General features: G+C 31.4%; 1 protein-coding gene across 2 annotated transcripts in view; it reads left to right on the top strand.

Annotated features, from left to right (window-relative positions):
• RPS6KA6 (ribosomal protein S6 kinase A6) overlaps nucleotides 1–26,288 on the top strand; it is a 166,332-nt gene that overhangs the window by 105,418 nt on the left and 34,626 nt on the right. For both annotated transcript variants that reach the window (XM_063083125.1, XM_063083126.1), the window contains exons 7-20: nucleotides 313–419; nucleotides 726–763; nucleotides 7,015–7,157; nucleotides 10,037–10,107; nucleotides 10,335–10,423; nucleotides 11,222–11,280; nucleotides 13,025–13,127; nucleotides 13,735–13,865; nucleotides 14,338–14,460; nucleotides 14,979–15,068; nucleotides 16,264–16,422; nucleotides 18,947–19,108; nucleotides 23,584–23,660; nucleotides 25,420–25,537. In XM_063083125.1, the coding sequence (XP_062939195.1) occupies nucleotides 313–419; nucleotides 726–763; nucleotides 7,015–7,157; nucleotides 10,037–10,107; nucleotides 10,335–10,423; nucleotides 11,222–11,280; nucleotides 13,025–13,127; nucleotides 13,735–13,865; nucleotides 14,338–14,460; nucleotides 14,979–15,068; nucleotides 16,264–16,422; nucleotides 18,947–19,108; nucleotides 23,584–23,660; nucleotides 25,420–25,537 (1,470 nt within the window). The remainder of the gene's footprint in view (nucleotides 1–312; nucleotides 420–725; nucleotides 764–7,014; nucleotides 7,158–10,036; nucleotides 10,108–10,334; nucleotides 10,424–11,221; nucleotides 11,281–13,024; nucleotides 13,128–13,734; nucleotides 13,866–14,337; nucleotides 14,461–14,978; nucleotides 15,069–16,263; nucleotides 16,423–18,946; nucleotides 19,109–23,583; nucleotides 23,661–25,419; nucleotides 25,538–26,288) is intronic.

Genomic DNA, 26,288 nt, shown 5'->3' with positions numbered 1-26,288 from the left:
AAGGTAAATCTTGTGCACTGCATTCAGTGTAGGAAGATATACAAACAGCATAATATGTTTTAGAAAGGTTTACATTAAAATGATTAATGTTGAAGAGAAGGATTCTTAAAGAGGTTAGTTTCATCTATCTAGAAATCTTACTTCTTTGGTATTCCTAATAATATGACTCATATGCCAGTCAAATAGAATTGGCTATGCTTATTTTATTATTATTTGCCTTGATTTGTCTTTCTACGGTTTTTAAGGAAGTAAATTTTTTAAAAAATGCCCAGTATGGGAAGAGAGATCAAATGGTCAATTATTTTATTCTAGGTTTTGTTTACGGAGGAAGATGTGAAATTCTACCTCGCAGAACTGGCCCTTGCTTTAGATCATCTGCACCAATTAGGAATTGTATATAGAGACCTGAAGCCAGAAAAGTAAAGCTATATTCTCCTTATGTATCCCGTTGTCTGTATGAGTATTTCTAGAACTACATTTTGGCATACTTCACTAAGTCTTTTAAAGATAACGTGAAATTCTATATGAATTATATAATTATGTGAAGCTTATTTGTAAAAAGTTATCTTCATAAGACATGCATTGATTTTAAGTTAATCAACTATTCAAGATTTTTCTGATATATATATAGATATTGACCTATTTTAAGTTCATGTCAATTTTTATGTAAATCTGTGTATAAAATATTTTATTCCATCTTGTTGAATGTGAATTTTGATTTACAGCATTTTACTTGATGAAATAGGACATATCAAGTTGACAGGTATGCAAATTTTCTTATTATGCCCTAAGTTCATTGTTTTATATTTTTCATTATTTTAATATATATTTGTCTATACCTGTTTTCTTTTTTCTTCTTTCTTGATTTGATTTGCATTTTATTTGTCTCTTTGGTGAACTTAAGTTCATTTAAAGCTTATATAGCTCTCAATATGTTCTAATTGTAATATTAAAAAATTATACAATAAAGGCATTATCCTAATTAAGAAATAGCATTTGGTTTTCTAGGTAAAAATACATTGTCTTAGTTTCAGTCTAGACTAAAAGATTTATCATAAGTAATCATCACATTTGAAATATAGTGACACCCTCTTACCCTTTTCATAATTCCTGGCAACCATTTATCTGTTCTACATCTCTATAATTTTGTTATTTTGAGAGTGTTACATAAATTGAACCATGTAGTAGTCACACTCATGAGCATTTGTTCTAGAAAAATAAAAACTTATGTTCACACAAAAACCTATACACGAATGTTCATAGCAGCTCTATTTGTAATAGCCCAAGACTGGAAATGACCCAAATGTCCTTCAAAGGGTGAGTAGATAAACAAACTGTGATACCTCCGTACAACGGAATGCTACTCGTCAATAAAAAGGAAAGAACTGTTGATACATGCAACAACTTGGATGGATCTCAAGGGCATTATGCTGAGTCAGCAAATCTCAAAAGGTTACATATATTTTCAATAGATAGTAAATTCTGTATTTAATTATTGGAATGCTAGAACAGAGATAAGATGAAGATGTGGCCTTTCTGGAGAATTTTGAATCAGTACACTTTAAAGGTAAGTTGCTTTAAATTTCCTAAATATATTGCATCAATGTAAAATAAAGTATCTAGCTGTTACCTTGAAAGCTGAAGTAAATGTGACAAAGTTCAAATAAAGTTTAGTGAATCATTAATTCATAGTTTTGAGATTTTATATAATGTATAATTTTATTTTATAGCAATCAAACTTTAATTGCAAAGCTAATTAGAGTTTAATTCCTCTGTTCATTTTTTTCTTAATAAATTATGCCTTTTTTTGTCAGGAATAAGAAAGGGAGGTGGGAAAAAGAGTAGAATAAACCCTACCTATATCACTTTACTACATTAAGATTAATTGAGTGAATAATGATGCCAAGTTGTTTTATATTTAGTCTTCTAATTTGAATTATGCTTTTTATGGCTTTTAGAGACTTAAATGGCTGAGGAGGGAAGAGTATTTAGGATCAGTGTTAATTTATAAGCAAGAGACACAAGGCATGTAACAGGAAGATAATGCGATTTATAATGTTTTTTATAATTCAGTCTATTTTCCTTCCAATGGCACCAACATTACTTTTAAAGTACACAAGAATAAATATTAGATCGTTTATAGTTTTATGATTGTAACCTAATTCAAAGTTTTATAAGAGTGGGAGACTTATGGATTTAACCTCATAGTATTCTAGTGAAGTTTGTTACAGTGTGACCATTCACAGCAAGTATTTTAAGGCTTTTTTTTTTTTCCTTTTCATTCTTTTGCATTGTTTCCTTTAACTTCTCTTCTTTCTATTCTTTTTTCCTTTCTCTTATTTTTTTTCTTTTCCTTTTCTTCCTTTCTTATCGTCATTGTCTTTCCTCCCTCCTATTCTTCTCTTCCTATCTACTTCCTCCCATTTTGAATGCTGCAGTCAAAAGGACCAGACTGATTGCTATTTGTCATTGATACCAGTGGGCTGTGTGGGCTGCAGTCACTGAGGAATGTCTCATCTAGGCAGTATCTTCCCCAGCATTCTGTATTTTCTCAGAATAATCTTAGGAGAGTGGTAATACCTTTTTTTTTTTTTAACCTGTGCACTTTAAAAATGCTCTACACATAAGGAATTGACCTAATGTTAGCAGGCTATTCTGAATGGCAATGGACTATAGAAAGGTATCCTGTTATAACTGTACTTTGTGTCTGATTGGCCTCATACTGAGATTATGACTGTATAACAGAAGATCAGTAGAATGAGAGTGGTTACCCCCAAATACTATCTGCATGCTTGCTAATATATTATTTATATTGTCCCTATGACTTAATTTTTTCTGAAATCTTTTCCCTTCATATAGTCTGTATAAAAACTAACTATATAATATGACTTATCTGTTTAGAAAAAAATATTTAATCATAATATCCCATTAAAAATTAAGACTTGAACAAAGAATTGATTTGAATTGTCTGTAGTTGCTATAATGTATTTTCTGAAGGACATAATTTAGGGGTAACTTCTATAAAGAGAGGGAAGAAAAAATGTAAAGAGTCAGAAATTTAAATCACACAGTTCTTGAGCTGAGTATTTAAGACAAAATGTGTACATAAGAATTTTAAGTAGTTTTTATGGTTATTTGCAAGTTAATCACTGAGATTACTTTTACTTATATTAAGTACTTATCAAATTATTGTGTTCTGGGCATGCTTGTAAAATTGAAGGTCTTATTAAAGAGTCATTTAATGTTACAAAGATGTGAAATACTGTCTCTTAGACCCCCTTCCCCCCCCCCAAAAATCCTTTCTTTATGTAGCTGATTTCTTCATTTTCTTTTCTTTTCAAATTAGTGGTTTAGAAAAACCACTGTGTAACATATCTCTTATTTAATCTTGTAGCTAGTTTTATAATTGTAAAATTTTTGTCAATTGGTTGCTGAGCAAATTCTGGTGTTAAATATCAGTTTTCTCAGAAATAGTACAGCAAAGGAACTATATGGATTGGCATAAATTTCTGAAAGCTAACAGAAGGATAAGAAAATTCTCTTTCCTTCCTCCTTCTCTCTGTGATGGCCAAAGAAACCAGTGTTCTTCTCTACAAGGTATGTTATATTCAGCTGAACTAATGTTGAAGACTAGATTTTATTACACTTAATTTTCTAAATGGAATGTGCAGAGTTTAAAAGTCTCAAAATATAGAGAAAGAACATAGTAGTGCATTGAAAGGATATTTAAAATTATACTGAAAATTATAATGCATTAGGTTATTATAAAAGGATAAGTGATTTTTAAATGAAAATATTGAGTATGGTTAGAAAATCAGTTTTGAGAGGCCCTAAAATTAAGTGTTAATTTGATATTTTATTGTAAAAGAGCAATATAGGGCCTATAGCTTTTTTTTCATTTTTAAAATTAAGGTATAATTTGCATGCAATAAAACTCATCCATCTGATCCTTGTGGTGATGGAACTATTCTGTGTCTTGACTATCCTGGCCTATGTTATTGTACTATAGTTTTATAAGATGTTACTGAGGGGGAAACTGGGTAAAGAGTAAATGGGATCTCTGTAGTATTTCATGTAATTGCATGTGAATCTGTAGTTATCTCAAAATATAAAGTTTAATTTTTAAAAAAATCACTTTTTTGCGTGTGTAATTCTGCAAGTTTTTACAAATGCATACAGTCTTGTAACTACCACCAAAACAAAAATATAGTGCTGTTCCATAACCCCCCAGATTCCCCCATTATATAGCAGTCCTCCCATTACCCCAAGCCAACCACCAACCTGCAGCATTTCTCTCCCTATACTTTTGTCTTTTCCACAATGTAATATAAATAGAGGCATACAGTATATATAGCCTTTTGAGTCTGGCTTCATTTACTTATCATAGTGCATTTGAGATTCATCCATACTGTTGTGTGTATTAATGATTTGGCTTTTTTAAAGTTGCTGAGCAGTGTTACATTTTATGGTGGCACCACGGTTTGTTTACCCATTTCCCAATTAAGAGGCATTTGGATTGTTTCCTTTTTTTGGCAATGATGAATAAAACCACTGTAAACATGTATGTATGGGTTTTTATGTGAGCATAAATTTTTTGTTTTACTTGAGTAAATACCTAGAGAGTGGGATTACTTGGTCATATGGTAAGTATATCTAACTTAATGAGAAGACTTCAAACTCTTCCAAAGTGGTTTTACCATTTTGCATACTCATCAAAAATGTATGAGAGCTCCCATTGCTCTGTACCCTCACCAGTACTTGGTATTGTTAGTATTTTTTATTTTAGCTATTCTAATAGGCATGAAGTGGTATATCATCATGGTTTTAATTTATATTTCCCTAATTAGTGACATTGAACATCTTTACATGTATCTTTGGAAAAGTGTCTGTTCAGATATTTTTCCCATTTCAAAAAACTGGATTGTTCTGATTGTTTTCTTATTACTGATTTTTAAAAAAAATATACTCTGAATACAAGTCTTTTATCAAGTATATGATTTGCAGATATTTTCTCCTAATCTGTAGCCTCTTTTTTATTTTCTTAACAGTATCTTTTGAAGAGTAGTTTTTTTATTTTAAGTCCATTTCATTAACTTTTTTCTTTTATGGATTACACTTTTGATGTATCTATGAAATCCTTGCCTAACGCAGGATCACAAAGATTTTCTTCTGTATTTTTCTTTTGAAAATTGTATAGTTTTAGGTTTTACATATAGGTCTCTGATCCATTTGGAAATAATGTTTGCTTATGGTGTGAGGATGGATTTTTCTGTATTGATATCCTACTTATTTTGGCACCATTTTTTGAAAAGACTGCCCTTTCTCCACGGAATTGCTTTTGTACCTTTTGCAGAAATCAACTGACAATATACAGCCAGTTCTGCTGTAATGTGACACGTGACATGTGATTTTAATCACTGTGCAAAACTGCATAGTAAAAACCACAAGACATATGGGGATAAAAGGGTTAGGAATATATAACACTAAAATGTTTAATCAGTGACACACTAAAAAAAGAAAGTAAAAAATGGTAACACTGTTTTACGTGTTCTAAATGGTTAAGAAATACTTAAAGGCTACAATATACATGTTATTTTATCTTGAAAAAGACCTGAAGGTTGCATGTGGAAGTGGTTTCAGAATGGTTGTAGTTTGTAAGTTATAATGAAATGTTAGAAGGTTAATTATCTGAAATTGGAAGGAAGGTTGTAACAGTAGAGGTGGACAGGAGTGGCTCATAACAAACACAGTGATATGAAGTCACTGATAGATGTTTGAGGTATGTGCGTGTGTTTTATGTATTTCTATTTGGCTAAGCTCAACTAGGTGCAATTTTCTATATTCTCTTAGTATTTCTTGCAGACAAAATTGCACGTAAGCCAATGCAAAATGTGTCATGCTCAGATTGTTTCCTAATATGTCACTTGTATTGGAAGAACTTTGCATTTTTAAAACAAGTGTCATAGCAGAACTAACTGTATATGTCAGCTTGTTCCATTGATATATATGTCTGTCCTTTCTCCAGTACCCCACTCTCTTGATTACTGTAGCTTTATGGTAAGTCTTGAAGTCAGGTAGTATAAGTCCTTCAATTTTTTCTTCTTTTTCAAAATGGTTTTGGCTATTCTATTTCCTTTGCCTTTTTATATAAACTTTAGAATCAGCTTGTTGATTTCTACAAAAGAAATCTTGCTGGGGTCTTTATTGAAGTTTTGTTGAGTCTATGGGTACTTCAAACAATTTTTAGAAAAATTGAATTAAAAGATAATATGAATCTTTCCATGAACTTTTTGAAGACCCCTTGTATATCAGTTTTGGGAGAATTGACATCTTAACATTTAATCTTCCAGTCCCTGAACACAGTATATCTCTTCATTTATTTCAGTCTACTTTGATTTATTTCACCAATGTTTCTAGTTTTCAGTATACAAGTTTTACATATATTTTGTATATTTATACCTGTGGATTTTATATTTATTTTTTTGAGAAGTAGTATTATAAATGGTAATTTTAAACTTCAACTTCCAATTGTACATAGAAATTAGATTGATTTATAAATACACACACTCACACCCACCCACCCACCCACCCACCCACCCATCCCTTTGACTGTTTGAAAGCTTTAAACAAAAATGGAAGTGTGCCAAAGCCAAAGCTAAATTTTTTAAAAAATATTTTTTAAAGTGTAAGTTTTGTCTTAGTCTGTTTTAAAACTTAGGGCAATATGATAGCTTTGATTTAATTATCCTTTTCTCAAAATTGTTGCATGATATTCTAGTACAGACCTAAAAACATGTATTTTGAGGATGAGATTTAACTGAGCAATCTTTAAATGTTCTTAAAGAGTATCATTATGGAATATAGGCTGTTTTCCATCACTGATGTCACAGGAGCTTTCTTAAATAATTCCAGGCCATCCATAAATAGTTTTAATGTTTATTATTTTGTTCTTTTGGTGTTTTCTATTTTCTGAAGTTTTTCAGATATATGTTTTTTTTGTAACAATTATTATAGATTTTGGACTCAGCAAGGAGTCAGTAGATCAAGAAAAGAAGGCCTACTCATTTTGTGGTACAGTAGAGTATATGGCTCCTGAAGTAGTAAATAGGAGAGGCCATTCCCAAAGTGCAGATTGGTGGTCATATGGTGTACTTATGGTAAGTAGCATTATTTTGCTTAATTATGCCAACATATGGTTAATATTTAGAATTTTATTTTAATTTAAATTTTGGGATGTGTCAGGTAAGAGAGAGGTTCTTTGTTTTTATTGGTTATGAATATTTGTGGGGTACAAAGCAAATTGTCACCACTCGTGCCTAAGATGTGATGGCCAGATCCATACTGGCAGCATGTCTGTTACCACAAATTGTGATTATACCCCATGTCCCCCACCCAATTATCCCCCCATTTATCCCTGACCTTCCTCCCCATCCCCCCTTTCCCCACTCCACTTTGTATCCCTAGGTATGTTCTCTCCCTCTGCAAGTCCAATGCACCACTGTGGTCTTTCTTTCCTTTCTTCTTTATCTCTTAGCTCCCACTTATGAGAGAGTACATACAGGGCCCAGTCTAAGGCCCAGAGGGAAGAAAGTGGTTCTGATAATTCATGATTAACATTAAAAAAAAACTTGTGATTGGCTAGCTGTTATACAATAAGAATTAGGGTTTTGGTGTTCTGATTTAAATTTGCTAGTGAAAAGGTAAGTGGCAGCATTGTTATATAAATTATTCATATTTAGAACTTAGAAAAAGGTCTGTCAGATTCTAGATTTCAGAATGCTGAGTTTAGTAATTGTATGGTATTTTAGTTAGATGTCACAGAAGTTAGCACCTTACCATATACTGTTTTACTGTCAAATTGTTTCAAGCATACCCTAGAAAGACTGTAAATTTCTTGAGGAGAGGAATCATATCTTATACTACTTTTCACCTCCTACAGTACCTAGCATAGTGTGCATTTAGTAGACAAGATATTTGGTATGAGATTAAGCATAGAATTTGCAGTACTACGTAACATAATAAATGCATAGCTATTGAATCAGATATGATTTGCTTTTGAAGTCTGATAATCTGTTTTGCCCATTTATCACTGAATGACACACTGTATGGCACATCAATATATTAAATGCTTATTTAAAACCTCACATTTGGAGAGGGCACTGTGGTGGGAAATGATTCAAAGTGCAATATTTGGCATTTTCCATGACCTAAAAAGGCATACAATCTGGTTGGGGAAACAATTAGAATAGCTAAATAAACTGCCATGAAGTATCTTAGGAGTTCAGGGAAGACTTCACGTAAGTTGGTATAGGAAAACTGGAGCAGTTGAAACTCAAATTAAGCCCTGAAGGATGGATGTAATTTAAGTAGTTGCATGTCAGTAAGGAGAGTATTGCAGTCATACTAGCAAAGGCTTGGAGAACCAATTTGGTTAGAGTAGTGGAGAATGAGGGTGAAGGTTGAAGAAGTTAAGCTATAAACCTGTAGGCAATTCCACGTGATTCTCTGGGTAGTAGGAAACTATTGTAGATTCTTAAACAGGATGTTAATTGGAGAAATAATGTATTTTAGGAAGGTTAGTCTTGGCAATGTTATACAAATTGATTAGAAATTGAAGAAAATAGAAGGAATGGGAAGCAAGGAGATCAAAAAGGTATTATTACAAGATAGTTGTAAGATTATAAAATAAAAAAGAGGAAATCTTAAAAGACATTTCAAAGGAAGAAATGACTAACCTTATTAGTAAATTAAATGACACAGGTGAAACAGAGGAGGGTCAAAGCTAAAGATAACTTGTAAAATTTATAAACTTCAGGGGATTGAAAGAATGGGAGATTAGTAGAAAAGAGGTAACTGAGAAGGATAGCTGGTTTGGGAACTAGGGAAATAATTTATTTTTAGCATGTAACAAAGGTTACTGTAGGTTAGTGGCTAACCCCTGGGTGGTTGTAAATTAGAAAGGTCAGTGGAGAGAGGATCAGAATCATTTGGGGACCTTATTACACACACATGTATTCCCCCTACCTTCACCTACCCAGCCCATAGTTTCCTTAAGGGGAGGTGTGAGTCCCATACAGTATCTTTCTATTCTTTTTCTCCCTGCCACTCCCACCTTTACCACTCCATTCCCCAGTGTTGAACCATTACTGTTGATTTGGGAGGGAAAACTGGAGCTTGAGAGAGATTGAGGCTGGAGTAGCAGATTTGGGAGTCATCAGGGTATGGGGGATAGTTGAATCGATAAGCAACTTAGGTTGTGAGTTCAGATAAATGAGAAGAGGGCTGAGGCCAAAGACAGCAAATCTGAATTTGTGATTTAAATACTATGGATATAAAAACTTTTCTCTTTAATGAATTATAATGATCATTATTTTTATACCTAGTCTTTTTTTTTATCATTATTTAATATTCTAGTTATCTGCATTGCAGTGAAATTTCTTTGTGAAATTGTTTTCTCATGTTATGTACAACTATGTCAATTTTTTCTTTTTTAAAGGTGTTGGGGTGTGTGTGTGTGTGTGTGCGCGCGTGTGCGTGCGCGTGCATGTGTGCATGTTGTGTTCTGCCTCTCCTACCTCTCTTTTTTGGTTCCTTTTTGGCGGGGGTGGGGGGAGAAGTAAGGGGAACAAGAATAGTTAAATATTTCTTGGGCATGTGTGAATTTGAAATGGTTTGGTGCTTATTTTTCCTTTCCTTTTATTAAACGATTGCTTTAAAGCATATCTTTGTTTTAAAAGAAAATGCTTTGTGTGTATTTTCAAATTGCTTTGGCTTTGGGAATTTATTCAAATTAGAACTAAAAAAAATTGGTTGGTTTCATCTGCCACAAGTCACCTATCAATTGAGCTATATATATAGTGGGGTACCAGAAGTGCATTTCCTTAAGTGACCTAGTTTTCTGGTCCCATTTTGACCCACTGTCAAGTTGGTCTTGCATGATTTGATGATTATGTAGTACAAGTCTCAATTTTTTTCCTAAATAATTTCATTATATATTCCAAGTTGTACTGAATTGACTGGTTGTTTTTTATTTTAGTTTGAAATGCTTACTGGTACTCTGCCATTTCAAGGTAAAGACAGAAATGAAACCATGAATATGATATTAAAGTAAGTGTAAACACTATCTTTTTCTTTTGGGAAAAATGTCCTTTGCTTTCAGTTTTGAGAAATTTATTGTGGTTTAAAGTCAACATAAAAGAACATTTTTCACATTGTCTTGCTCTCTTGTACTATTATTTGCCACTCTAAAGCACTTTTTAAAACTCTTTTTGAGATTTGTCAGCTTAGGAGTGTGGCTAGATTTAAGTGAAATTTTCTAAAATCCTCTTTTCCAGAGCAAAACTTGGAATGCCTCAGTTTCTTAGTGCTGAAGCACAAAATCTTCTAAGGATGTTATTCAAAAGGAATCCAGCAAATAGATTGGGTATTGTTTATTTTCTTATCTTTTATACCAAAATGTTCCATGTTTGGGGAGGATAGCTATATTTTTATGTTTTCTGTTTTAAGTTCATTTACTGCTGTTATATATTTATAACTAGAATTTTGCATTTTGTATGCATTCTAGGAACAGTAAACTCTGTTATGTCCATGATAAAAATAATGGAATACTATAATCAAAACTTCTGTTTAAAATATGTTATTATATATATAATATGGGTTACCTCTTTTGAGATAATTCACAGAATTCTCCCGTGTATAAGTAATCTTTTTCGATATTTGAAGATAATTATTTTGTCCCTCTCAATATTCTTCAAAGTACATACTATGTTTTTATAACTGCTCTTTATTTGACCACTTTCTGGTAGCCTTTCCCTGGATCCAGGTGTGATGCTAGTGTCATATTTATGTCCTTGTGTTAAAATTCCAATGCCACTTAATTCATTTGAACCTTTTAATTTGGCATATAAATATGAGGTCATGAGATGAATTATGAAGAAAAGATAATGTGCTTAAATTTAATGTATGCTGAATATGATTTTGATTTGATTTGGGAGGCACTTTAGTATTTCATGATATTCAGTGTAGTTTTATATGAATGCCATTTTTTTTTATCATAGCAAAGCAAAAGGACCATTTAATAAAATGCCAGATAAGAAATCATAGACTTTTTACTGCAAGGATTCTATGAAATGTGGGTACTCCTGTTTGCATATAACAACCTGGGAGCCAGTTAGAAAGATAAAAAAATCATACCATTGAAATATTTTCCCCATTTTTATAGGTTCAGAAGGAGTTGAGGAAATCAAAGAACATCTTTTCTTTGCAAATATTGACTGGAATGTAAGTTGAGTAGAAAGTTTGTTATTGAATAACTTTATATTAATATTAGTAAAAAACTGAAGAGTAAATGGTAATCCTATGTGGACTTTACTGACAAACTTAATCCATTTGTTTTATATTTAATATGATTTTTTTATTTAAAGGTATGCATATCATGGCAATTACGTTGAAACAGTACATGTGTGGATAATATTTAGTAAATTTGTGCTTCTCATTTGTTTTACCTGTTAAGTTTGGTTAATGTTTTCCTATTCTAGGTTAGAAAATGTGAAGAAGGAAAAGAAAGGGGAAAGGGCATTAATTATATAGCATTCTTATAGGAAATGAATTGTAAAGATTCTAAGGTGTTATTTAATTTCAAATCATTCTGCCATGTATTAGAACAAATTATTAAGAAGTGATTATCTATCTACAAATATTCCACTAAATTTTGAGAGGACATGAAAACAGAAACATTACAAAGTTCTGCTAAGTCGTGTATAGAGATTTTTTTATTAAGTTGCTATTCCCAGGCTAATAAGCTTTTCTTAGAAGAGCTCACTTTTTTGTTATTTGTTTTATAACACAGCTTTTTATATTTTATGTATTAATCATCATAGTTAAGCATTTTTGATTATCTACTTCTGGCATTGGTATTGAAAATTTTTCAAAAGGAAAAGAGTCTCTATTTTGATTTCTAGGGCAAAAGTGGAGAGCCACTATTCACTGACCAAATCATTCTTTCATTTGGCTTGTAGAACAAGTTTCAATAGGCAATATTTGATTTATTTTTTATAATTTTAAAACTGCAACATGTCATAAGCCATTAGTACTAATACTCTAAAAGGCCATTCAGTAGGCATGCTGCATATATATTTACGTCTAGAATTTTGCATGCTGCTGCTATATATGGGAGCCTGTCCTTTGTCATATCTGTGTGTATCTCTCTTTTGGTGTCCTTTTATCTCTTCTTCATGTTTTTCTAATGCTTCTCTACTCTTTCTTTTTCCTTATGTAGACAAATGGGAAATATTTTTCTTTCCCATCTTAGTTATATCTAAACAATTTAAATTCATTGTTTTTAATTTAAATAACAAATCAGTGGAATGTTTACATATTTAAGTAAATGAAAATTACTTTAAAGTAATTCTCTATTGTTTTCCCACTGTGGGACTGACCTTTTAAAGAAGTAGGTTCCCCCCAAAAAGTAGAATTTAATATATATATTTTTTTCTTTGTCTTTCAAAAACACAAATTTTAGCAAGTTAGACTGTTAGACAAGACTAAATTTTTGAATTTTATAATAGGAGCCCTAAATAGTCATTTCACATGTATTTTTATGTAAAAAAAATATTTTGGGTGAAATATATACTTCTTAAAATAATCTAATTATGATTTTGAAAGCCTTGAGCAGTATTATTTATTTCTGCATGGTAACATTGTGATACATTCTGTGTAGTTATATTACCAGTGTGAATTCTCAAATCAATTTTAGGTATCCGAAATTCAACATCATTCATTATTCCGTGTGAGTGCAACTTGTGGCATCACTGCTATGTTTCCTGGCCTCATTATATTTTGGTTATTATCTCTCAAATTTTTACAGTTTGTTTAACAGGTATTTGAAGCCCATTGAAATTTCTTTTATGAAATTGTGTGTCTTCTGTTAAGGACTGTGAATATTATTTTCCACTTTCCCTTACCAAAGTATAATAAATTTTTAAAGTGTTAATATGTTTTTGTGTCACTCTGATGCTTCCTCTAGAAATTATATAAAAGAGAAGTTCAACCTCCTTTCAAACCTGCTTCTGGAAAACCAGATGATACTTTTTGTTTTGATCCTGAATTTACTGCAAAAACACCTAAAGGTAATGCATGCATATGTGTAAAATAAGGGCTTTTATTCCGGTAGGTAGTTAAAAAAATAAACTCTCTTCTTAGGTAAAAGCTAAAAGAATGGTAAGTTTGCAGAAGGTTGGTTTGCTCTTTCTGGAAATACAGATTCTATATTGCATAGGTATCTATCAAGTAGAGGCTTTAAATGGGAAATATTTATCAGAAAAGCAGGGATTAGGGCAAAGGGTGGCAGTTTTTATTTTCTTGTTTTGTAAGTTCTTTGACATGCTAATGCCTTACAAGGTGGGAGGCAAGACATGAGATATATTATTCTTACTCTTACATTTTAGAATTTAATATGGTGTATTTTTAGTGGCATCTGTTTCATGCATTCGTTCAACAAATATTGACTGCCTAGTATGTACTAAGCAATGAGGATGCAGCTGTGAACAGAATAGACAAAAATTACTGACCACATGGAGTGTGCATACTAGTGGTGGGAGACAGATAATGTATCATAAATACATAATATGTAAGGTGGTGACATTTGATGGCTTCCTTTATAATTAAAGAAATGCAGGCATTATATATTATAGAATTCTGTGTAGTTCTAATTAAATATAATTATTTGAACATTAGATTCTCCTGGTTTGCCAGCCAGTGCAAATGCTCATCAACTCTTCAAAGGATTCAGCTTTGTTGCAACTTCTATTGCAGAAGAATATAAAATCACTCCTATCACAAGTGCAAATGTATTACCAATTGTTCAGGTAAGTTCCACTTAATCACATTATTTCGTTTGGGGATATATCAGTTTAGGAATCATTATTTCTCTCAGTTATTGTTAATGGATTTTTAATAGATTTTTAAGAAGTGATTTTTGGCTACTTTATCTCTTTGTATAATCATGAATTCAAAATGTCTCTATGTTTGGGAAAAAAGCAGACAGTAGTAACTTTTAATTATATTTATGTGGTCCATTTTGGCAAGAAAATGTAGGACTGATGTATAAGCTAGTTGATTTATTGTATTGGTCTTGGGGATTTAGAAAGCTTACAATTTAGGATTGGTTCAGATTCTGCTTAAGCCATTTATAAATGTTGATAAAACTTCTCTAGGATGAGTTATTCTTGATTTTTTTAAGATTTAAGATGAATGTATATTTGGGACAAAAGATAGAAAATGTGAAAATATTTCATTCTCCATAGAATTTTGCTTTTTTTAAAATAAAAACAAAAACAGATAAATGGAAATGCTGCACAGTTTGGTGACGTATATGAATTGAAAGAGGATATTGGTGTTGGCTCCTACTCTGTTTGCAAGCGATGCATACATACAGTTACCAACATGGAATTTGCAGTGAAGGTATTGTTATTATCTTTGAGCCTAACTTTTTTGTTTGTTTTTATGTGTGAAATTTAAATTATAGTTTGACACATTTTCAGTGGAGCAAGTGAAGCTAGGAAAGATATGATGAGAAAGAACTCTAAGACTTAATATTTTCACTGTGAATTTCTTTCAGAGACTTTATTTTGGATGAACAGTGTTATTTCATGATTTTTTTTGCTTTTGAATAGTTTTATTTTAATGTACAGAAGTATGTTGAGATTGAGCAATTGTGACAATTACACTCACATTTGGATCACATTATCCTGTAGTATAGCTTCAGTGAAATGGGACATAATGTTAAAGAAAGTGCTCTGGTTTATTTATTTTCTAAGTTTAAGTTATAGGAAATTTTTAAACATTAAAATAAGAGATAAGCATTGTTCTTGAGTTTTTAAGTATTTGTTTAAAAATATAACCAAATTGTAAATATTCATTTTTAGACAAAGAAAATCATTTGTTTTTCTCTGAGATTTTTCTCTTATCTTAATTCTTAGATCATTGACAAAAGTAAGCGAGACCCCTCAGAAGAAATCGAAATTTTGATGCGCTATGGACAGCACCCCAACATTATTACTTTAAAGGATGTAGGTATTTTAATATCTACCTATCAGCTAAGCTAATGAAATTATGACCTGGAACTTTATTTTTCTTATTGAAACTTTTTATGTCTGTGGTATATTTAATTCCATGCCACAAAATATCAAGATCCTTAAATTTGCCACTTTAATTCTTCTTATGATTCTGTACTCCTACTCTTCTTATAAAATATCAAAAAAGAATTGTGATGGTTAGTAAATAAGAATGTCTTGATTACTTGAATATATTCTGGTTGATTAACTACTTAATATTGTAACTAGCATCATTTATTATTCTGTAGTAGTGTAAATATACAAGATGCAGGAGGTTGGGAATCTGTTAAATCTTGAAGATTTTATATTTTTAATTGTATAGCAATTGGTTGTAGCATTATGGATTGTTCCTTGAGTGAAATAGTAGTAGTCTATAATTGAGTGAAATAGTAGTAGTCTAAAGTTTTGTAAAATGAACATATAACCCACATATTAGTAGGTGTTACTGGATGCTGACTTTTCACATAAGAAGAAAATGTCTTTTCAGAGAAGGCAGAAAAATCAACCATCACCTTGATCAGTTTGCAGATAATATAGTATATAGTAAACAGTAGTTTATATTATATATACAAGGGGTCTTCAAAAAGTTCATGGAAAGATTTGTATTATCTTCTAATTGTGTTTTTTCCATGAACTTTTTGAAGTACTCGCATACATACTGTGTGTGTGTATGTATCTCACTTGCCTTGAGTGAAAAGGGTATAAATATCTTATAAATATCTTATTTGTTCTCCTTGGTACACTATTTGAATTCAACAAACTTTTAAGACCCAATGTCAGATAATGTACTGAGGGGAGGGTATTAAAATACTGTCAGAAAGAAGCTTACTGTTAAGGAAAAGAAGTAGCTGTATTACGATAAAAAATGAGGTAGATGTCATTTGAGAGGCACAGAGCTTTATTTTTTCAGTTATATCTTTTGATGAAATTATGCAATTATGCGTTTAACGTGGTCTCACAGAACTGTGTAGGAGGTTGTTTAGCCTATTCAACCTTCAGTACAGCCTGTACTACATTAACCGTAAAGGAATAATGTCTTTTTTTTTTCTCTTCAGTACTAGAGGTTCACTGGAAAAGCACAGTAAATATAATTAAACAGTTTAGAATTGTAATTATAAATAATAACACTTTAAAATGCATTCTTTTTTAGGTCTTTGATGATGGTAGATACGTTTACCTTGTTACAGATTTGATGAAAGGAGGAGAGCTACTTGACCGTATTCTCAAACAAAAATGTTTTTCAGAACAGGAGGCCAGTGATGTACTGTATGTAATAACTAAGACAGTTGACTATCTTCATTGTCAAGGAGTAAGTTGCAGTTATATTCTTCCCTTTAATTTTGGGTCCTATGTCTTTATTAAAGTATACATAGGAGATGATGCTACCTAAAATGAATCACTTTTTCTGTCACTTAAATAATTTTGTAGAGAATATCCTAATAAAACTCATAATGTAGTGAAGGTTATGGATTTAGGAAATTGGCTAATGCTTTATTAATTCTCTTTCCTCTGCCTGTTGGCTCTGATTTAATAGCATATTAGATTTAAAGGTGGTTTGAATTATATAAGTGTACCTAACCTTGACTTTGAAATCATTAAGCCTAGGCAAACTTAAAAGTGAAAAGTAAAAGAATTATCCAAGGACATACTGTGAATATTATTCACACTATGCTGTACCCATATATAGTGAGATATTTGGATTCTAAATATTTGAAATATTAATATATTAAATTTTGTGGTGGAGGAGCAGGCTTGTTACTTTGCTTCCTGTGTCTTCATAAAGGCAAGTTAATTGAGTTACAAAATATATGGCATTTTATTATATATAGCTGTACAAGAAAACAAAGTATTAAATAATTTAAAAATTTAAGTTTGAATCAGTCGTAATAATGGACATGTACCCACTTAACTATAAACTATAAAAAAAGGACAATTCAGAATTGACACAGTGAAAATTCTACATGGGCATTTCTTATAATTAATAAAAATAAACTAGTACTCAGTTTTGTCTCTCTTAATAGAGTACATTTTCAGTGTTTTGAAATAAATTGTATAATGCTAAAGGATCAGTTCTCTTATCATTTAATTCCTTGATTATCTTTATAAATACTTTCTAAAGGATAATTAGAATTTTTTAGAAGAGAGGAATGATAAGCATCTCTAATTAATAACAGACACATATTGAGCATTTCTGTATGCCAGGCGTTATAAAAGATGTTGCACATTCAAACACGAGTAAGACTTGGTCTTTGTACTTAAAGAGTTTTCAGCATAGTAAACTGATGATTAAAGGTAAGGCTGATTAAATGAAGTAGAAAGGAGCAGCAGGAAAATGATCACATAGGGAATTTTTTTTCCAGTTCTGCATTTCATTTGGTTCTTCTTATTGTTTCTATTTTTCTGCTGAGACTTTTCATTGTTCTGCTGAGAGTTTCATACATTGAAAACATGTTTTGTTTTACTGCATTGATGATAATTATAATAGCCACTTTAAAATCCTTGTCTGTTAGTTCCAGCGTGGTTCATCTCAGAGTCAGCATTGATTAATTGTCTTTTTTCTTGAGATTGCTTTCCACTTTCTTGGTTCTTTGTATTGCAGATAATTTTGGATACAGAACATTATGATATTAAGTTATGGAGACTTTTGTGTTCTGTTATTTTTCTCCAGTGGTTATCATTGTTTTCTTTGTTTAAGTGGTAATTTTCTCATCTGGGTTTGAGCTGAAAACTCTGTTTTATATACAGCAGCTGTGGTCTCTGTTCATATCTTTTGTCTTTATATGAATTGCTTTGACCTCTTGCATACATTTTTGATTCGGGGATCAGTTCTGACACTTTTCTTTACAGTATTCCCCCACTCAGATTCACAGTTTCCCAGCATCTGTTTTCTGGTCCTCCAGGCCAGAAAAACTGTGGGTTTTTCCACATGTGTCTTCACCACAACTGTGTACTGTAGGGACTGCACTAAACCCCGGGCTAAAAGCCACCTATATGAGAACCCTACTTGTATAGCTCCCTGTAGTCCCTTCAACCAAGTGCGTACTCCTTACCAGAGTCTGTCTCCTTCTATTCACTCTTCAGTACCTTCAGGTAGTTGATTTTTGTATTATATCCAGGTTTTATAGTTGTTTACTGAAGGGAGGGAAGTGTTGGGTAGGGTCTTACTCCGTTATATCTAAAGGTGGGACTGATGATCTTATAGGTGTAGAGAGTAGAATAGTGATTACTAGAGAATAGTGGTTACTGGTAAGGGGAAGTGGGTGGGAGGATAAGGAAAGGGTGTTCAGTGGATACAAAATTGCAGCTAGGTAGGAAGAATAAAATCTAGTGTTCTATAGCACTGTAGAGAGACTACAGTTAACAACAATTTATTGTATAATTTCAAATAGCTAGTAGAGAGGATTTTGAATGGCCCCAACACAAAGAAATGATGAATGTTTAAGCTGATGAATGTGCTAATTACCCTGATTTGATCATTGCACATTATACACATATACCCAAATGTCACAATGCACCCCATAAATCTATACAATTATGTGTCAATTAAGAAAAAATAAATTTAATAAAATGGAAAAAAATAAAGGTGGAACTTAGAATTGAGTTTAGATATATTGAAATGGGAAGTAGTTAAAACTAGTGGCTTGAATAGAAACTGGAGCATCTATCTGATAGAGATAATTTCCTGTGTATTCTTTAGGGTATTAAGGTTGAAGAAAATGTCATTTTCAAAATTTGGTAATTTGGAAAGTTCTTTTCTTGGAAATATAAAGTGTTTTATTTTGCACATACTTACCTATAGAAATTTAATGCTTTTTTTTTTTTTTATGTTCAAGGTCGTTCATCGTGATCTTAAACCTAGTAATATTTTATACATGGATGAATCAGCCAATGCAGATTCAATTAGGATCTGTGATTTTGGGTTTGCAAAACAACTTCGAGGAGAAAATGGACTTCTGTTAACTCCATGCTACACTGCAAACTTTGTAGCACCTGAGGTATGCCTTAAAAACTCCAGTATTTACCTTTCATTTTTTTCCTCTAGTTGAATGTATGTGATGTCTTGTATATGTTATGATAGGCAGGTTAAAGCTGAATTATCTTGTCCTTTCTCAACTATAAAGCTCCTTAAATTAGTGAATTCTGATAACCCCTAATATAAATATTCAGACTGGTAACTAGCATCTAAAATCAACCTGAATGTAATTATCACACTATTCTGTTCTGCTGGGTTACATACTAATTTCAGAATCATACCATTTTAGAGCTAGGAAATAGGGTAAAGATAACCACAGCTTCAACATATAACATATTCCAAATGAGGTAACTGAGACTCAGAGTACTTAACTGCCTTATTCAAGACCTAGCATTCACTTATAACAAAGCCAGGATAGATTTTCAGATATTTTAGGTTGTGCTGAGCATGAGATAATTTATATCAGTTAACATTATACATAACATATAAGGGCAGTGCCATCCCTGATTATCTTTAGGATCTTCTAATTCTCGGAGAAAATAGCTTCACAGGGTTTTTATAAGCAATGTTTTTTTGTTGTTGTTTTTGTTTTTTTCTTGGCAAGTAGCATTCATACATAGATCTTAGGGGATAGAGTCTGGAAAGGTGAGGCTGAGGAGGCTCAGGGGTGCAGATTTCATATTTGGGAAGCTCCAACAGTCAGTTCTCACCATGGGGATGGGAGCTTTGACAGTACACCTCCCACAGCAGTGAAAGTAAGGTTGAGAAAAGTGAATCAAGGATGGCATTGGCCATATAAATTCTTTATAAGTTTTGTTTGTAAGTTAGGAACTGTTCTTACATGTTATGGATAATGCTAACTGATAAATTATCACATGTTCAACACAAATCATAATACCTAAAACTCTTCTTCAAAATTGAATTTGCAAAATCAGAGGAGAAGCAGAGTAAAATAATTTGAAGATGAATTCCTATCTCATATGCATATTTTGTGATTTTATTTTTATATCAAATATTACCCCTTCCAGGGTAACATTGTACATCAGATAGAATAACATAAGCCATTTGTAATTTAGTATCAATGAACCTATATTTTAAAATAGCTACTGGAAGAATAATTTTTCTAACAGCTAAAATAGAAGTATAGAAAATAATTTTCTGATAATGAAAAATTCTTATTGTAAAATACTAAATCTTGCATTAAGATATTGATATTGAGGAACAGGCATAATACCTGCTTCCTAGGCTTTTTATATTAAGAGACTTGCCCTATAAGAAAATCATTTATATATCTAGAGAATGTGATTTAATCTATATTTTACTGAAATTCAGAGAATATTGGATATACAGGTTTTTAATCACATTAGAAAATATATAAACTATATTTCCCAAAATAAAAAATTGAGACACATGATCCAACAAGGGGTTATTGTAATACCCACAGGTGTATGAGGTAATAGCCCAGACGTAAAAAACCATTAGCCTTTTTATTAGGACATTTCAATGATTTTATAGGCTAGGAAGACAGTGTATTTGATATTAGAGTTCTTCTGTTAAATAAAGGATATATGGTGATCATAAATATACAAACAGATTTATGCAGTAGACATAACAGCAGAGTATAGAATAACCATTTTGATGGCCAAATTCTTAATATTGACTTAACCTGGTGGGCCTGGAACCGTTGATATTATAGAAACATCTCACTGAAAAAAAGTTAGAGGTGAATGTGTCCCAAATGAACATCTCAAAAACAGACATTAAAATGAAAAAATATTCAGTGTGTCTGTATTTAGATTTTAATGGTTAGGTAAACATTTTTAAATGAGTGCAAATCCACAGAATAGAATATAGCCCATTGATGCTTTTTATCCCAACAGACTTCCACTGTCGTAAGACACTTTCACCATGGTTTTTAGGTGGGCATGTGGAGACCACTTCTCCATAACTAGTGCCTGAACTACCTTTGGCTAGTATTTGTATTTTCAAAATGCTTTGAAAAGTTTTATTATAGAATGCTGAAGTCCCTGATAGCAATCAATAAATATTATAAATTGTAAATTATTATGAATGACACACAGAGGTCTTTTTTGGTAAGCTTTGTTTCTAAATTCTCAGACCCTTTCAAAAGATGTTATTGAAGCATATAAAATGCATGCTCTTTTAAACTAGAATCGGAAAGATTCAAGTATCTATGCAGACATTTCAATAAATAATAGCATTTATGGGGATGTATTTTCATTATTTCATCACAGTGCATAAAGAGTCCTTGTTTGCTAAGAGATCAACTGATTATTACAAGTTTAGCTTAACAATAAGGAGAGAATATTTATTCACTTTTTAGGATATGCATCAGTTTGATCAAACTTTTAAGGTTGTGGTTTTGTGCTATATACTGTGTTGCAAAAGTTAATATATTTCCAAAAATATTTTATTCTTTTATAAAGGCAAATCCATTATATTATTTAACCGATATTTAATGCCTACTGAGGTCTAAGAATGTTTATAAAGTAATGGAGCTTGCAATAAAGTTGTAGGATGCTGTGTTTACAGCTCTTAATAAAATAATTTTGATGTTACCCTGCTTTGCTCTGGCTCTGGGCTGTCGTTTTGCCTCAAATATGAATTAATTTGAACTTTAGAGCAAAGGGAATGAGAATCTCTTGTGTATGTTACTTTTTCTGACTTGAGTCAAATGAGAAGAGAGGGTTATGGCATTGACTAATTATGATTTCTATCTTCTTTGTATTTAACTTGATGCTACTAAAAAGGCGTGAAACACACCCTCTGCACTGCACTTTCATTCATCCCACCCCCTGCCTTGTTTCTTTTATGTCTACATGTTCTCACTGTTACAGGGCATTGACAATAGTTCTAGAACAAAAGTGGACTGCCTCTTCTTTGCCCATACAAAATGTGTTTAAGTATGTTGTGGTAAATCTAAAACACCTTTTTTATGGTTGGCCCTAATTAAATAATGTAACACCTCCTACACAACTGCATCCTTCTCATAATTAGAATGGTTATAGACATATGAAATACCTCTACCTGACTTGCAGATTAACCCTTAACTATCCAACTCAATTTCTAAGCAGTGACCCTCAACCTTGGCTGTGCTTTGGATCACCTGGGAAGCTTTATAAAGCTTCCTAAGGGAACTAGGGAAACCATGGTGATGCCCAGAACAGTAAGAGGTGATGAGAAAAGGAAAGAGATAGGAGAATAAAAGTAAAGGTTTATATTTTCCTAGAGTATGCCAACTTAGGTCTACGATGATGTGAGTGGTTTAACTGTACCTCATTATTTATTAGGGCCTTTCTAGTCCCTACTTGTATTATTTTTATAAGCTAGTTATATGTATTTTTGATACCCTCTTTAGCTTCTCAATTTTGCACATATCTGTGCTCTTATAAATATACTTTGACTAGGAAAAAATTATTTTTCAAATTTTAACTTAGTTATATACTCATTATTAATGTCTGGCAATTGTCAAAGCCAAACATTAATATTTTTAGCCTTTTATAGATGAAAAGTCCGTGCTGGTGGTTACACAATCCCCCAGTATTAATGCACTGATAATGTTTCTATTTTGTTCCTATGCATACAGGCTTTAGCAGGGGGCTTATTTTTTTTTTAATTTAAAAAAAAATGGCCTCAATTCATCTCTTTATTTTTTTCTAACGAACTCTATTAACGTCATAGAGAAATCTCACATGAATATATAATAAAGATATTATTTGATTTTTATTAACATTAGCCCCAAGAGCAAAAACCAGGTACCTAAATTATTGTTTAAAAAAATTAATGAAGCCATTCCGAATTAATAAAATGTGCATTTGTCATCCAGAAATATACTGCTCTTTCAAGATATCAGCCTTGTATGTAAAATATAAATTCATCCTGCTTTCATAAGATCATATATTATCTTACCATCTCTTGTGTAGCAAAGAGGCAGTTATCATAGATATTAAAAGCATAGGCTCTAGAGTAAGAATTCCTGCTCTATACGACTTAACTAGCTTTGTGAAGCTCAGCAAGTTTCTTAACATTCACCTCAGTTTCCTCATCTTCAAAACTGGAGTAATAATATCTACCTCATAAAGTCTGTATCAGAATTTAAAGCCTTAAATTAAAATATATACTGTGTATAGTATATATTTGACTTTCTGTACATATTAATCTAAAGTTTTGATGTCTATATATCTGATTTCTTAAGAGGAGGAGGAGTGAAACTTATTGAAGTCAGCGATCATGTGTTACAAGGTTGTTTTGGGGTCTGGTCCATGTTACTTAATCACCTTATAATAATATCTGTTTATTCAATGCTTGCTAATTGGAGAAGACTTTACCTTTAACATTATGTGAATAAAATTATGTAAGTTTTTACATTGTGAATATTTGAACATTTGTGAGATTATTAGATGCAAAAATTTTCTTTTGGATGAGAAAATTAAGCTTATAATGAATAATACCACATAATGACTATTTCTTTCTTAGGTTCTTATGCAACAGGGATATGATGCTGCTTGTGACATTTGGAGTTTAGGAGTCCTTTTTTACACAATGTTGGCTGGGTAAGAAAGTTGTATACTCAAAAGTATTCACATTGTTATTTGAATTTCAGCTGTATGTCTTCATCTAGAAAGAGGACAAATGAAAACAATCTAAGGAAAATTCTATCAACATTTCAAAATATTATATATTATTTTTACTTATAAAATTTAAAAACAAAGTAAGACGTATAATGATTCACTGTTAATATATAGTCATGAAAAGACAGTTTTTAACTGGAACTAAAACTTTTTTAAAAAAGCATACTTTTTTGAGTGTGTTACTTTTTGAAAGGTACTCAGTCATAAAATAATTACATGTTTCAACAAGAACTTGCCCCATGAACTTGTTGATGTTGAGTTGATTTTTTTAAAGTATTTGAATTCTGGCTCTCCTGACAATAGAGATTTAGTAAGATGGTATTTTTAACAAATCTAAATGGCAACAATACTAAACTAGAGAAACACACAGAGTTGCCTTCCCTTAAAAGGATAAAGAAATGCTCAAAACAAATGTAATAACAGTTGGATTGTGTTAATGTTGGTAATTTACAAATATTTCAAGTGCTATTTTACTCTTAGTAATGAGTAGCACTTTTAGAAGTGAATACTTAACGGCTGTAGAAATAAGAGAGTTGTGGTAGAGAAAAAGGCCAGGTTTGGCAAGTAATTATAATGTACTTATGTGTGACATTTTAAAGAGTGCATTTAGTATAATTCGAATATGTTTGATGTACCAGAAGCTTTATAAATATGTTATAAACATGGTGAATATTTGTTGGCTTAGAAATAATTACATATGTCAGTGTATTTCATGTACTTACAAACTTATGCAGAATATTTAGTTTTTGACCACAGCAAACAGCAAGTGCTAAAGTTTGTATATCAAATGCAATTAACATTATTGGTTTCAAACTATGAGATACCATTTCTAGCTTGGAGCTTTCAAATATTTATTTTATGACTAAACAAAAAGTGATTGTGTGTGTGTATGTGTGTGTGTTATCTCAACTTACTTGTTACATGAGAGAATTAAGACATTAACACATTGAAATATCTTTCTCATATTTTTAACCATAGATCGGTTTTTCCATTCCCAAATTTGAATAGCAATTTCAGTTCCATCTGTTAAAATGGTATAAAAATGATCGCTTTTTGTCATTCTATAACTAATTTTTAAAAATTGCTTTAACTTTACATATTTGTCTTCCTGTCCATCAATATTGATCTGCATGATAATTTTAATGGCTATGAGTTTTTCATTGTATTAACATAAATATTTAACAAACCCATTTTTCATAGACATTAATTAAAAGTATTGTTAACCTGTTTACACTAATGATATTGATAAAATATTAATGAGTAAATTGAGCCAGTATAATAAATACATTATGAATATATAAAGTTAATATTTTCTTCATAGTAGTTATATTTGTTTGTTAATTTATGACTGGGAGAATACAAAATTTATTTGTTTTATTGTGGTCTGGTTTTAAGACTATAGCTTTACATGAAAAACCGCCTTTATTTTACATTGATGAACTGATCAAAGACAAAATGAATGAATTGACGTAGGCAAGACTCTCCATTTTATTAATAATTTGTTAGAATTAAACTCATGGTTTGAAATATAAAATTTGATATTAACAGTGAAGGTAAATATTAGATGATATTCTTAATTTGCTATAGTAAATATTTGCATTTAATCTTAAATTCATCCTTTCAATTATATTTAATATGTATGTTAGCCTTTAATGTCTATTAAAATCTATATTACTAATAGCTACACTCCGTTTGCTAATGGCCCCAATGATACTCCTGAAGAGATACTGCTGCGTATAGGCAATGGAAAGTTCTCTTTGAGTGGTGGAAACTGGGACAGTATTTCAGATAGAGCAAAGGTACAAATTATAAATTTGTTTTGTTTTGTTGCTTTCTTGTTAAATTGCTAAAATCTTTACATTATAGCCTAGTGTGTATTTGCAGAGTATCTGATGGTATCATATGTCAGTGTTTATTTTTAATTAAGTCAGCTCACATCTGTTTATGGATTGAACAAAGCAAAGGCTGACTTTTTTCTGCCATGCTTCTTGGCCACCATCCTTTCTTATCAGTTCGTATGTGTTCAGGGAATAGAAAGTAATTTCTGTATTAATTAAAACAAAAATTATAAGTCTGGGGAAAAATATATATTTAAAGCCAACTAAAGTTTATTTTTGGGTTTAGTTGTTTTTCAACATTTTTTCTTTACCATAGATATTGGCTATTGATTATGTAGGCGATTTTTGTAATGTTAACTTCTTAGAGAATATGTGGACTATTTATCCTTAGCACCTGGATATTTATTATTGATGGCTTAGAACTGTCCAATATAAATATAATACAAGCTGGAAATTTATTTTTAAAATTTCTAGTAGGCACATTTAAAAAAACCCCTAAAAAATAGTGAAATTAATTTTAATAACATTTTGTTTATTCCAGTATATCCAAAATATTATTATTTCAACATCTAATCAATATAAAAATATAAGTGAGATATTTCACATTCGTTTTTCATATAAAGTCTTCAAAATCTGGCATGTATTTTGCACTTATGGCCCATGTGAATCTGGACTACCTACATTTTAATTGCCTAATAGCAATGTGTGGCTG

The sequence above is a fragment of the Cynocephalus volans genome, chromosome X (genome assembly GCF_027409185.1).
Source record: "Cynocephalus volans isolate mCynVol1 chromosome X, mCynVol1.pri, whole genome shotgun sequence".
Lineage (NCBI taxonomy): Eukaryota > Metazoa > Chordata > Mammalia > Dermoptera > Cynocephalidae > Cynocephalus > Cynocephalus volans.
The sequence above is the reverse complement of the archived record's forward strand: the minus strand, read 5'-3'. Positions and strand labels throughout refer to the sequence as shown.